The sequence below is a fragment of the Vicugna pacos genome, chromosome 8, assembly GCF_048564905.1.
Source record: "Vicugna pacos chromosome 8, VicPac4, whole genome shotgun sequence".
NCBI lineage: Eukaryota > Metazoa > Chordata > Mammalia > Artiodactyla > Camelidae > Vicugna > Vicugna pacos.
Window position 1 is genome coordinate 33,837,907 of NC_132994.1, and position 14,513 is coordinate 33,852,419.

Consider the following 14,513-nt stretch of genomic DNA (forward strand, 5'->3'; position numbering starts at 1 on the left):
CTCCCGCACGTGTCTGCCGGCTCCGCCCGCGCCCAGCCGTGCCAGCGCGGCCCAGTCTCCGCCCTCTCGGAGGGCCGCGCACCGCCCCCTAGCCCCGCAGCTCCTCGGCCCTAGCGAACCCTTTACTACTAGACGCACCCCGCAGAGTACTCTTCAACTTTCATCCCCTGACGCCACCTCATCTCAGCAGAACCCATCGCCTCATGTCTGCTTCCCTTCCCCTCCCCGTCCTCTCACGTTCCCCTCCTTTTAACTCTCCTTCCCGTCAGCGCGCGAAGGATTGGCTTCTGGTTAGTCCTCTGTCCTCTCCTTCCTTCGAATTTTACTCGATTGTTTATTTGTTGGGGGGCGGAGGCGGGGGGCGGAGAGGGGCGTCTGGGGCCTGGAGACGGGTGGCCGCAGCCAGTCAGCGCGCGGCGTGGCTTGACGAGTAAGCGGCACAGCGAATGGCGACGCGGCACAGAGCTCCCGGGTCACGCGCGTGTGGATTCAATGACATCATCTGTTTGTACGCGTCGAACTAGCTTGGTGCAGGGGCGGGGCCATGCGTCACTTGAGTGACGGGTGCTGCGCAAAGCCTGGAGCCTGGAGACGGCCCTGTGGGCGGACTCTTGCGTATGCTGGGTTGGACCTTTTTGTGTATCGGGTTATTGCGGAGCCCGCTCTGGACTCTAGGATACCTCCAGTGACTTGAAAGGATTTAAGGGGGAAAAATGATATTTATGAATCAAAGTGGGTAGATTTTGGTGTGCGTGTCGCTTGTAGTGCATTTTTAGCGCACAATGAACGACTTGGGTACTGATTGTAGGATAAGGACTTGTGACGATGTTTTTCTAAATCTAAAGGAGTATCTTTCTTTTAAAAAGTAAAAAATGCACAATTAGCTGTTTTGTCGTCATTTAAACATTAGACTTATTATTTCCCATTCACAATTATTCAAATTCCGTTCCTGCATTTAGGAATGTGGAATAATTTGCTTTTCTCCATAGTTACACTTCTCTCGTTTGCCGTGAAATTCATGAAAAGTAACACTATTGCGATCAAGCGTCCTAGGTTAGAGACTCAGTGGAAACAAACTGGTGCCTGATCAAATCTGAGGGCGTCAGCGTATGGAAGTCCTAAGGGTACCAACATCTTTGCTTGTCAGTATTTACACGCCGAGGTAACCCTTGCCATCTGCAGTCAGCATCTTATCTCGGGTGTTACCTGGTGTCAGGTTCTTATGGGGAACAGGACACCAGGGCGGGCCCAGAGCCTAGCGGAGGGACACGCAAGCTGGGGACCCTGGTGCCAGGTACTCTTCTCTGTTTGAGTCAGGCAGGCTATACGACTGCGGTCGTGGGGCGTTTGGGGCTCTGCGCTCCTCCCTCCCTCTTCTCCTGGACCAGCGCCGCGCTTTGTTGTTGAGGCTCTTGGGAGGGAGGAGGAGCTCGGTGGAGACAGCTGCGGGAGCCCGCTAGAGTTCTGGCCCCCAGCGCGCGCCCTGACACCCATGCCCGCATCCCCGCGGAGCCGGGCCGCGCAGGCGCGCGCGCGCAACACGCACACGAGCACACCCAGGCCCGCCACCCAGCCCTCCCTCTGGGCGGGGACCCGCCCGCCGTCAGCTTAGGTTGAGGCACCCTGCGTGTGTCTATAACTTTGTGCTGCTGCCGCGGCTGCCCTGCTCGTGGAAGGGAGGAGGAGGAATGTGGAAGGCGGCGGCGCGCAGGCCGACAGGCGGTTCTTCAGCCGGGCTGTGGTGGCGGCCCGAGTGCCTCTCCTTGGCCGAGGTTGCGCGCCCCCTCCTCGCCGTGCCCCGGGCCCGCGCGGGATTGTGCGTCCTCCCTCCTCGTCCCTGAAGGGAAGGAACCGAGGTAGGCGCCAGAGAGGTGCAGCGGGGCGACCGCCTTCTCGGTGACTCCGGATCTGCTTCCGAGCTGGGCCAGGCGCTTCCCTTTTCCCTCCCCGTGACTCGGTGTGCGCGCCCCCTCTTCTCTCCCGCTAGTGTTTTTAAATTAGGACTTGAGTGAAGGGGGGAAACTGTCAAGATGGCAGCAGCGGGAGCACGGAGGTGATGAACGTGCTGGTCCGGGTTTTCTGGCCGCCCGGGATATCTGGCGTTTCCCGACCTGTTGGAAGATTTACGTTATGACTCGCCCCTCCCCCCACCTTTACAGGGAAGTGGGTGGAGGGCAGAACGCCTGCGAGAAAATAAACCACACAAATCCCAAAAGTAGCCGTTCCTGCTCAGCTCGACCCTTCACAAACACCCGCCGAGCTGCTTGCCCCCCTTCTTCCTGTCTTTCTTTTTTTTCTGGAAGTGACATGGGCCTGTTTGCGCTCGGACCCAGGTTCGCCCTCCTGGCCCCCAGGGGAAGAGAGAAGGGAACTGCTGGCGCGGTCCCGGGCTCGGGCGCTCTGCTGTGAGAGGGGTCGCAGGGGATGCAGAGGCAGCTGGGCTGGGGCCGGGGAGAAGAGCCGAAGACGCCACAGACTTTGGTGGCGGCGTCGCAGGAAGCACTTGAGCGGGCCAGAGCGAAACATAAACAAATGCACGCTCGCACGGACTCTGGCTCCGACCGAGGCTCGGCTGCGCCAGCTCTGGCTGTTGCCCGCTTTAAAGGCGCGGCCGCGCCCCTCCCCCTTCCCCGCCCCTCCCCCCCCGCCCAGCCACCTAGCCCTGGAGAGACCTGCAGCTCTGGCAGCCGCGGCGTTGGCGGCAGAGGGGGGAGGGGGGCTGCCCCGTGCGAGCCCGTCGATTCGCTCCCGTCTTCCCCGCGGCCTGGCCGGGGGGCGGCGTCTGCTGCGCCAGGTTCGCGGGACGCACGTCTCCAGGTCTGCCTGCTCCTGGGAGGCGGGTGCGGTGCAGTCGGGGAGCGGCGGCGGTGGGCAAGGACTCGCGGAGGACTGGGCTGTAGCCCGGGATAACCAACTCTCCTCTCTCCTCTGGTGCTTCCTTAGGCAGCAGCAGTAGCAGCGGCAGCGGTGCCCAGGAGCCTGAGCCTTCGCGGTGTCCTCGTCCCTCCCCCGCCGCACCCCGCCCCAGCGCGAGAGGAGAGCGCGAGAGCCCGAGCCCCGGGCAGGCGGGCGCCGAAGATGGCAGAGGCGCCAGCCTCCCCGGCCCCGCTCTCTCCGCTGGAAGTGGAGCTGGACCCGGAGTTCGAGCCCCAGAGCCGGCCGCGCTCCTGTACGTGGCCCCTGCAGAGGCCAGAGCTCCAGGGGAGCCCGGCCAAGCCCTCGGGGGAGGTGGCCGCTGACTCCATGATCCCCGAGGAGGAGGACGATGAAGAGGACGAGGACGGCGGCAGTAGGGCCAGCTCGGCCATGGCCATCGGCGGCGGCGGCGGGGCCGGCCCCCTGGGCTCTGGGTTGTTTCTTGAGGACTCGGCTCGGCTGCTGGCTACCGGAGGGCAGGACGCCGGGTCCGGGCCAGCCCCTGTGACTGGCGCGCTGAGCGGGGGGACGCAGACGCCGCTGCAGCCTCAGCAGCCTCTGCCGCCGCCCCAGCCAGGGGCGGCTGGGGGCTCCGGGCAGCCGAGGAAATGCTCGTCGCGACGGAACGCCTGGGGGAACCTGTCCTACGCCGACCTGATCACTCGTGCTATCGAGAGCTCCCCGGACAAACGGCTCACTCTATCCCAGATCTACGAGTGGATGGTACGCTGCGTGCCCTATTTCAAGGATAAGGGCGACAGCAACAGCTCTGCCGGCTGGAAGGTGCGTACTCACCTCGGGCAGGCGGCTGGACCCGCCAGGCCTCCTGCGCAGTGCGAGGCGCTCCTTCGATTCCTGGGAGCGCGCCTGCCGGCGCCGTGAGAGGGGTAGGCAGGGAGACTCTGGGCGTTCTGTGTGACCCCCGGAGGCGGGAAACCCGGGGGAGGCGGTGGAGGCGGTGGGAGGGGGAGAGGAGGCTCCTGGGGAAGCCTCGGGCAAGGCCAGGTGTGGAGATGGGGCCAGGGACGCCAACGAGGGAAGGACGGACGGACGGGAGTGCGTTTGCTGGATTCTCAGGTCAGCGCGGAGGAGGTAGGTCCACGGCCAACTTTGGAGTATTCACCGTAGTGGAGGTGCGGAGAGGCCCCTGCTGTTGGAGTGAGGGGATGTCGGGGAATGTTTGGGAGTTGGTGCCTGGACGAGGGGTTGGATTTGTGGTCTCTTGCCGGTCTCAGGAGCATGGTGCGTTGTGATTAGCTGGATGAGAATCCTTCTGTTCAAGTTTCGGGTTTTTGGGTGTTAACTCCCACAGGCACATCGATACCATTACAGAAAGCGGTGGTTGTAAACCTTTTCCTGGCCGACTCTCTTTCCTTGCCTGTGTTGACAACTTAATTTCTCAGAGATGTCTCAACGGTAAACCTGCCTCCGAGTAGCCTCAGAGATGATCTGGGGCCTGGAACCGGCCAGCCCTGCCACCTCAGCGGGGACTGGCTGCCCCTGCTGCTCCCAGTGAGGCGTGAACTCAGGCGCTGTTTGAGACAGGGATTCCTGGTGTGGATGACGGGGTCCTGGCGGTTCACCTAGGCCTTGGGGGTGGGGTGGGGAGAGGGGGGTTTGCTGGCAGGGCTGGACCGTAATGGCTTCTACCTGTAAGTGAACCAAAGAAAGGCCCTCTACCGCTCCTTTTCAGCCTCTTGGGGCACTGGACACGTGGTAGGGAGAGGTGTGGAAAGGCCTATGATGTAATGACTTCCTGCAGTTGGACATCCAAAGAGATTAACTCCTATGCCCCTGCTGGGCTGCTGATACCCAGCTGCTTTACTCTTGCCAGTTCCTCATCCTCCTGGCCCCATCTCCCAGGCAAAAGAGTCCTCTGCAGTTGAGATATATATCGTCTATCAGTTGCTTCTATTGACAAGTTAGGTTTTTTACTGTTTTTTTCTTTGTTAATTAAAGAGGTAGTTGCTTCCTCCTGCTGTTCCTTCTTACATTGTCTTTGGGGAGCCCTGCATCTGCCTGGGTTCCAGTGGGTGTATAAAATAACAGTTTGACCTTACTGGAGAACTGAAGGACTGGAGAGGAGTCTGATTATGAAAAAGCTAAAGAATTTAGTGTATTGACGTATTTGCATTAAAACTTTGCAAAGTGCTTTAAAAGTTTTTTCTTGATGGCTATATAAGAGAGGGCTGGTTTAGATACTTTAAAAGCAAAACGTGTGTTTTGATATTGTTCCACAAATCTTTGTGTCTTTTTACAAATGTTGACATTATGAATCTTACATTTGATTTAATTTTATTGCTTTGCAAAGGTATGCCAGTTGTGTGATATGATGGCTATTTACTCAAAGAATGGGAGTTCCATTTCAAAGCAGTGCTAATGTGATACCATTTAAAACTGAGTTTCTAAGTGGATAGCAAGGGTTCATCTCAGTGTACAGTGTCAGTGAGAGGTGAGTTTATGGGATCTAAGAAGATGGATTTGGAATATTTTTCAGATTTCCCACACTTGAAATTTAGTCCTGCATGTTTTGAATTTGGTGCAAAGAATCTCTTAGCTTAAAGTTATTTTTAATTTAAGTTTATTTAGAAAAGGTTTTCACCTTTCTTATGATTTTAAGATTACAAAAGGAATTTTAACTCCACAAATAACATTTCTTATGTTGTGTTTATAGTTATAATACCAGTAAAATGGTATTTGTTTTTTGGTTTTTAGGTTTTTTTTAGATTCATGTGAGAAAATGGTATTACCAAAAATAGCCATGAATTGAGACTGGATTAGTTATGTTTTCATGTAGCTTGCAGGATTTGCAATAGAGATTTCAGGCCTAGTCATAAACTCTGGTTTTATGTCCTAACCATTTTTGTGTCTCATGATTTCTTCTTTTCCTTCTCTGCTATCTCATCTATCTTTAACTAAAATCTTATGAATTATTGTAAATTGAAACTGTCAAGCCTCAACATGTTTAATACAGAGCACACATTTTATGATTATTTTTATTTTGAAAATTTACACCAGTTCCATTTCTGAGTATCATGTGAAAAACTAGTGCTTAAAGACTATAGGGATATAATTTAAACAATTTTTGCATAATGACCTTTATCAAAAGATGCAGCCATGCAGGAACTTCCAAATCTTTGATGGAGAAGGCCTTTTGAAACTGGGGCTGCTGGTTTCACATTCCAATTATGACTAATAGCCAAACTTTTTTGTGCTTGTGGTTTAGTGGGGGTGGAAGGAGAGGGAGAGGTCAGGAGCAAATTGTGACCCATTTCCATGCATCCAAGCTTCAGGAGTTGATTCCTATCATGATTAGTCATTTTGGAAACATGAATGTGCCTTTAAACCACACTACTTTCATCCTGAGTTATGCATTCAGGTTTTTTACTTCTAAAAATGTCTAGAATTCAGATTAATCTCTCCTTGTCAGGTGTGCACATTCACAGAATATGTAGGGTCTAGGCCTTACTTCTTTTGTGGCTTTTTGGGCCATTGCATTGTGAGATCTTGTGACCAGAATTATCGCCCTAAAATCATAGAACAAATTAGAAAAGAGGCCTAGGAGATCAGAATTGAGACCAGTGGTTCAAAGCCCTGGGAGCTTTTAAAAAATGCAGATATCCAGAGAATCTGATTTAATTGGGCTGGTGTGTAAGCATTGGTTGGTGGGGTTTTTTTTTGTTTTTTGTTTTATTTTGAAGTTTCTCAGCTGATTCTAATGTACAGCTAGGATGAGGTTTGCTGATCTAGTTCACCCCCTTTTTTAATAGGTCAAGAACCTGATTCTTCAAGGTAATGACTTTAAGACCACACAGCTATTTAGTATAAGAGATAATTAGTAGCCACTGTTCTAGAGATCTTTGTTCTTTTTTTTTTTTAACATTTTTTAATTGATTCATAATCATTTTACAGTGTTGTGTCAAATTCCAGTGTTCAGCACAATTTTTCAGTCATTCATGGACATATACACACTCATTGTCACATTTTTTTCTCTGTGATTTATCATAACATTTTGTGTATATTTCCCTGTGCTATACAGTGTAATCTTGTTTATCTATTCTACAATTTTGAAACCCCAGAAGAGATCTTTGTTCTTTATCTCACTTTTTCTTTTTAAATTGATCTTTCTTTCAGGTTATTTATTGAGTAGAGTTACACAAGTAGATGTTACTTTCCTGAAAAGCATATTTGCCTCTCAGTCTAAAAACATCTTGGTTATTATTTCAGCATCAGAAGGATGGGCATATATTGACAGAGGCTGAGTGAGTGCACAATGTTTGTCAAGCTGTCCAATGCCTATTGGTTTGGGTACTTAGGAACTTTGAAGTGATGAAGGTGGCAAAAAAAGAGAGCATTTTAACAAAAGGAGGAAGCTCTTGGTTAACTTCAGTCTGTCAGATGCACACTGTGCCAGGGAGGAGGGTGATGGCTATCTCACAGGTCTCCTTTAGGTATTAAAGTAGAAATGAATAATCAGATGTGGTTAAGAGGGGAAAAGGTTACATTTCCTTTAATTCAGATTAAGTTTACTTGCACTGCACCCAAATTGAACTGGTGAGTTCTCTCATTTCCTCCTGTCTCGGGCAGACCTCTGGAAGTCTAAGGTTTACCTGGCCAGGCCCATTTATCGGTAATTCTCCTACACATGCCCACACAGCTTCATTTCCCCTGGGTCAGGGCATGATCCTGTTAAGTAGCCATGAGCTTCTTTGGTGGCTCCTACAATTTCACAGACGAAAGGTACTACGACGACTTCTGCTGCAGAGGATGATTCTTCAAGAGATTGAGTCTTCCTTTCCCTGAGGGTGTGTCCTCTTACAGATTCTTCCCAAGGTGAAAAGATGCTGGTTCACGTCCTCACCATTCGCGTTCTTCAGATGACTGCCTCCGGTTCCTTTGCAATGTGCTATATTAAGAGAATGTTATTTTAACAGCAACTTTGATGTTTAAAAATATTTTTTAAAGTTTCAAAATGACAAAGTCATAGTAATTCCATATTGGCCTCTAATTTTGACCTCAGTCACCTTCTGGAATAACTCATCAAAGGACCAGTTATGGTCATGCCGTGTATGGAGGAATCTGTCTTCTGCTTGGCCCATGTTGCCAGAGTGCTGTTTTGTAATTTCCTTTGGCAGTACTGTCTTCGTCAGTGATTCTCAGCTAACATACTTCCTCTTCCTATAGCAGCAGTACAGTAGGGGGACTGTTTTTCTTCTTTTTCAAAGCAGTGTCATCAACCTATGAAGTGAAGAAATTGGCCCTTTTAGACTTTGATCTATGAGCCCCATGTAACAGAGAGACTCTTAAAAAGAAGTTAAGTCTTTGTTTTGATATGTTTATCTCCTTCTTAGAAAATGAAATGAAACTATGCAGACTTATTTTTAGGAGTTTTTAGGAGGGTTCTATTTTAAGAGAGTGACACCATAGAAGAACATCATGTAGTTAAACTTTTTAATACTTGTGATTCTTACTTGAAACCTGTAAGATATTTTTATTTGCAAAATTAGTGAGGAGGCTTTATCCCACTAAAAAATCATTTATGTGGCATGCAAAAAGTTTAGCAGATACCATTCATCCAAAGATCTTGACAGAAATGCAAAGGTAAGACTGTTTAGGCCTGTGCCTTCTGGTGAGGTACCCAGCTTACCGATTGCTGGTCAGATTCCACATTCCCGGGGCTGGTGAGAATATGGAATTTATTTTATCTTCACACCCATTCATCTTGTCTGTAGGGAACAGACTTGATCCTATTTTTGACTCATTTTTCTCCTCACCTTTTCCTTTATCACGAATGGAGTGGCTCAGAGGGTCGCTTTGGTTTTAGAAGGAGCTGGGGATGACATATATGTAGGTGGGTGAGTACCAGTGGATGATACAGCTGGTGTACAGTAAGTGAGCAGAAGACTAGAAAGAGAAAACCCTTTTTACCCATTTGCATCTCATGCCATTTTATTCATTCAACAAATGTTTATCAAAGGCATACAGTGTGTAGGGCAGTCTGCTGGGTGCAGGGATATAGCGGTAGCACAAGGCAGACAAGGTTCTAGTTCACAGGAGTTGATGTTCTCTTGGGGGAAGACAGAAAATAAACATGCAAATCTGTGCTCTGTGAACTTGTCATTGCTGTCCCTTCTCTCTGCCTTTTTTCCCACTTGTACTTCTGCTTTCCTTAGTGCTTCAGCTCTGTGGAGGTTACCAGAAAATGGCAAAGGTGGTGTTGAGCTCTGGCTGGGTCCTGGCCTTTAACTCCCTACAGGTCATTTGCAGCTTCCTTTGGAGATGCAAGACCACTGTCCCATGGCTCCTGTAGTTTGGGAGGAACTGGGGCCTTCCCAGGTCCACCCGGATTAGAGTCCTCCTATGGCCGTGGACTAATCTGGGATCCGCAGTTCTGTCTCGTGGGGCCATAGTGTAGGACTGGCCGCCCTCAGAGTGGGTGTGGAACTTCGTACAAATTATCTGCATTGCCTTTTGCCTCAAATTCAGAACTAAAAGAAGTTTTAGAGATCATCTAACTACTTCATTTTACAAGTGAGGAAACAGGCTGGGAGCATGTGAGTGACTAGCTCAGGGACCAGCAGCTAGCAGGGGTGGAGTTAGGATTGTGTCCGTGTGAGCCCAGGGCACTAGTGTTCTGTAATGCCTGTTGCTAACCATTGTGGTTTCGCAGCTGTTCAAGTCAGTGCCTCCATCTCTGTAGACTCTCCTGCTCTCCCTCCCCCACCCTCTAGGCCGCTGCATTGCTCTGTTTGCATTCTCCATCAGTGCCCTCAGCTCACCTTGCTAGAAAAGCCTACTTTCTTAACCCTGTCCTACCCTGCCCACCCGCGACTCCTGCCTGTTTTGTCATTTTTCTGTGACTCCTGTATATTCTCAAGTACAGTGTAAGAGCCTTGAAAGCAGGGAAGGTGTCTAGCTGAGAAAAGCATTTCTGATACTTGGAGCTGCTTCTGGGATCCTTATGTCCTCAGCTCATGAGCTTAGCCTTGTCCTGGGACTCTGACACTGAAAGGGGGTGATGTGATTCAGGAGTGAGGTGATGTCCTGTGAAGAGTCTTTTGGATACTTGTAGCTACGAAGGTGGATATTGATATAATGTCGTGTTGCTACAAAATGATGCCATCTAAGGCATTTCTCGCAGTTTCTTCTTTCCTAGGGTAGAAGTCCTTGAAAACTTCTTCAGTGTTAGTCACTACCCATCACAGAAACTAAGAGAAGCCTAATCCACCAATGACCTTTCCTTAAGAAAAAGTTGAAATCCAATCTGCCCTCTGTGTGTGGACCCTGGTTTATGCAGCATCCATATGCCTGTTTAGAAAAGAGTCCCCCTGGCATTGTTCAGCCTAAAATTTATTCACTCGCTTCTTACAGGAACAGAGATCTTATGTAAAACTAAGCTATCTGTGATGTTCTGCATCTGGGGGATAAGTCCCAGATGTACTTGAAGTTTTATATTTATGGCTTGGAAGATGGAAGTCACATACAAAGGAAGAAGAGATAGTGAGTCTGTGAGATGGAGCTTTCCAGGGCCAGGCTGCAGCTTTTCCGAAGTAGTTTTCTGAATAGGTGGTTAGGCTAGTGATTATCATAGAAGACCCCAGTTCTGATCACGTCACTACCCAGACAGACTCAGTATCTCTAACCATTTTATTCTTGAGCAGACAACTTCCATTTCTTGGTATTGCAATTTCCCCAACTGGAAAAAGACGTGCAACAGCACGCATCCGTAGAGTATTGTGATGTATCAGTCCTTCCTGGTAAAACACGAATGTATGATTAGAGTATGTTTCAAGTTGGGTTTTTTTTTTCCCCACGAGTATTCATTTTCCACTTTTCACTTGAACCTTTTTTTGAGGTTTTAATCTGGAGACTTTTTCTCTGCAGTGCGTTGTTCACTACTATGGGATAACATTACCAAGTACACCAACTTCTCTGATGGGCTGTGGGAGTTTCAGTAGTTGCTTCTGCAGTGTTGCCTGTGGTGAAAAAGCCAGGTTATCGTCTGGGGCTCACTGTGCCCAGGTGTCCAGATGCACCCCCGCCCTGCCGGGGAGAGGTGAGCACAGAGCAAGGAAAGCTTGTGGCACACTTATAGGGGCAAGGCCAAGGTAGGAAGTGACCCCTGCCCCAAACAAATAAACGGGATGCATTAACTTTCCTCTGGAGTGAATCCTCAATAAATTCAACAGATGCCTTTGGCAGTTTTTAGTATGTGTTTTGTAATTTCTTATTTATTTCTTTGAAGGCTTTTGCGTGTGTATGTGTGGGAGAATCCACATCATATTTCCCCTTGTGTTTTAGATGTCTAGTGAAATTAATTACTTGGCTCCTGAATCTGTTGAGAATTTCCTTTAAATTTAGAGCCAGCAGAGGGAGTACACAAATCTTTAAACTGATCTCAAGTTTTTTTCCCCCTACATGGCTCAAATAATATCTTGGTTAAAAACAAAAAAGAACTCTAATACATAGTGTTTCCATGTAGCCTTATGTCATCATTAGAAAAGGATAATTTGGAAAGGGTAGGTGTTTAAAAACCTAAGGTAACTTTTTAAAGGAAACTTTGGTCTTCTAAGACCCATGGTCCACTTCCTTTCCCCAAATAGTTAAATGAAAGCATTTTTAACTGAAAAATGTCTCCTTGGCCTTCATCTTTTTGTGACTCCACTCTTGATAATATATGTGAATGTCGATCTCTACTTAATACCAGACTTCACAGTATGTCAGGTGTCTGGATCAGTGGATTGTTCTGTGTTTTTGTGCTATTTTGATGGAGACTTTTGGTATTTTCCAAGACTTCATTTTCCTATGGGTGAGAGAAGGGCAAAAGCTACATTATTCCTAATTTGGAGCATCCACTGGAGATGACAACTTTGAAATTTTTATAATGTAAAATCCTGTAGTTCTGTGTAGCTGGAATTTATCATCTCCCTCCACTTTGCCCCATATTTTGGTGGTGGTGGCTTATTTCAATTTGGGAGCTGTATTGGGCTGAATAGTATCCCCTGCAAATTCACATCCACCTGGAACCTCAGAATGTAACCTTATTTGGAAATAGGGTCTTCCCTGGGGGGTAAATTAAGATGAGGTCATATTGGATTCGTGTGGTCCCTAAATTTGGTGGCTGGTGTCCTTATAAGGAGAGGAGAGGACATGCTAGATGCAGATAAAACCGAAGAAAAGGGTATAGCAGTGCAGTTACAAGCCAGGGAGCACCAGATTGCCCAGGGCCTGGCAGAAGCTAGGCAGAGGCCAGGAAGGATCCTGCCCTGGAGCCTTCAGAGGGAGCATGGCCCTGCCAACACTTGGATTTTGGACTTGTGTCCGCCAGAACTGTGAGAGAATCAGTTTTTGCTGTTTGAAGCCCCTAAGTCTGTGGTGATTTGTTTTGGTAGCCCTAGGAAACAAGCACAGAAGCACAGGGATGGAAGAGAGGGGCAGGCAGGGTTGCAGATAGAGGCGGAGAATGAAAAGGGTTTATTTGTTTTTATTGAGACATGTTGGACATACAACATTATTAGCATCAGGTGTACAACGTAATGATTCGGTATTGACGTGTGTTGCGAAACGATCATCACCATAAGTCCAGTTCACATTTTTTTTTCTTGTAATAAGAACTTCTAGGGTTTACTCTCTTAGCAGCTTTCAATATGTATAATATTAACTATAATCAGCATGCTGTATTTTACATCCCTGGGACTTATTTATTTTATAACTGGAAGTTTGTACCTTTTGACTCCCTTTACCCACTTCACCCTTCCCAGCAAAAAGGTTTTGCTTAGATTAAAATTAAAATGTTAATCATTCATAGGCTACTTACTAGTAATTTAAATTTCTTCTCTCTTCATCCTGCTGTGAGGTGCAGGAGGGAGGCATGAGTTCCCCAGTGAGAACTACTAGAACCTGCCCCTCCCTTCCACTTCTAATAGCCTGTGTCATGGACTCCCTCCCTAACCCTCCTTCTCTCCTTATTGAATTTCTTCTTAGTCCATTTCGTGAAGCTGGTGAAATGGCTTTGCTTGTGGAGTGTGGACTAAGGCCATGAGACCTGGCTGAGAGCTTTGGTCTAGAACAGTCAGTCTTTGTGGGGAGGGAGCATCCTGGGTCCTCAGTGGACAGATAGAGTTGGGGAAGCATTCTTCCCCGTCCCAGTCAGGCTTGGGAAGATGGAGCTCCATCAGGGTGCCTCCCATCATGGTGGTAGTAAGGCCAGTTCATAATCTCCCAGAGTCCCCTGGGCTCCTCCTGTGCTTGATTCAAAGTCTTTCAAAGTCTCACAAACTTAAGGCTTCAGGCTTACGTCCCTTCTGTAGACATTTATGTCCAAAAAACCCAACATCCTGATGAAGCATAGAACATAGTCCTCATAGAAGTAGCAGCAGGTATTTTCTAGGTACATAGTAGGCCTTTGGGTGAATTACTCAGAAGTATTTAAGAATCAGAATTGCATCTTTTCTCGTTATTTCCAAATGATATTTTTGGGAAGGGGAGCCAGGGTTAAATATCAGTTGGAAATACTGTTTTTTACAGTAAAAAGAGGAGTGGACACAAGATTTTCTGAAGCCCAGTTATAATAATAATGATAATAAGAGTGACTATGATTTATTGAACACTTACTCTGTGCCAGTTACTCAGCTAAGTATTTTGCATGTAATGATACTCCTAGGCATTTAAATATAAATCCCAATTTAAAGACAAGGAACTGTTTCAGAGAAATTTAAGTAAATTGCTTAAGATTGAAACCCAGGTTTCTTTGGCTGTAGAACTTTTGCCTTTTCTACTGCTCTACTGCCTCCTGAGTGTGGGTGGGACTTTTGGTGGGGGTGGGGTAAAACAGTAAAATTAAATAGCTGCCATGTAAAAAGTTGCTACTACGTGGCACATTCTTTGTATATAATCGCCAATCCTCATGTTAACCTTCAGAATACTGTCTTGAATGTTTTATCTTCCCAGTTGTGGCTGACTCAGGGTAACTAACACCTCTCTGTACTGGTGGTGGGGAGTGGACATAGACCCAGGATTTAGGCTCCTTCTCTTGATTTTGCGCGAGCTAACACTTCTTGAGAATTCGGTCAGTGCCTACGCTCGTAGTGGGGGAGTCTGATAGGGGGATTCTCATTTCTGCTGGGTCACTGTCTTGTGTAACTGTGGTTTACTATAGGTCAGATACAAAGTGTACTAGTATTTAGAACTAATAGAGTGGTACACACTGTAGAAATCCTCAAGGTTGGGCTATTTCCTCTGAGAAATTTCTGCCTTGGGAGAACAAGGTATCTGTGTTTCTGTAACCTTCAGGTAGGTAGGTGAATGGCTACACCTCCACCAGGAAAATCGGATTTCAGGGGGAAAAAAAGAACATTTATAAGTAGTTTCTAGCAGAAGTGTGGTTGCCAAATCAGAGCTCATAAAGATATTAAACATATTTTGTGAGGTGGTTGACTCTTTGCAGTGCAGTTACTGAGGGGTTTAAAGGCAGGCGCCAAGACACAGACAGAAAATGTTGCATAATGCAAGTTGCTGGCCAGGCTCAAGTGTTTATCTCCACTAAGGAGCTTACTGCTTTTGTCTTCAAGGTAAAAGTATGTATGGATAGAACCTAA

At 47.8% G+C, this 14,513-nt stretch overlaps 1 protein-coding gene across 2 annotated transcripts in view; it reads left to right on the top strand.

Moving 5' to 3' along the window:
- Positions 1–1,718: 1,718 nt before the first annotated feature.
- The window catches only part of FOXO3 (forkhead box O3), a 113,021-nt gene continuing 100,226 nt past the window's right edge, over positions 1,719–14,513 (top strand). Inside the window, exons 1-2 of one of the 2 annotated variants that reach the window (XM_072965676.1) lie at positions 1,719–1,856; positions 2,944–3,699. In XM_072965676.1, coding sequence (XP_072821777.1) covers positions 3,079–3,699 — 621 coding nt within the window. In that variant the 5' untranslated portion in view covers positions 1,719–1,856; positions 2,944–3,078. Of the gene's footprint in view, positions 1,857–2,943; positions 3,700–3,876; positions 4,009–14,513 lie in introns of those variants that run through there. The other variant, XM_072965677.1, reaches the window with a different exon arrangement.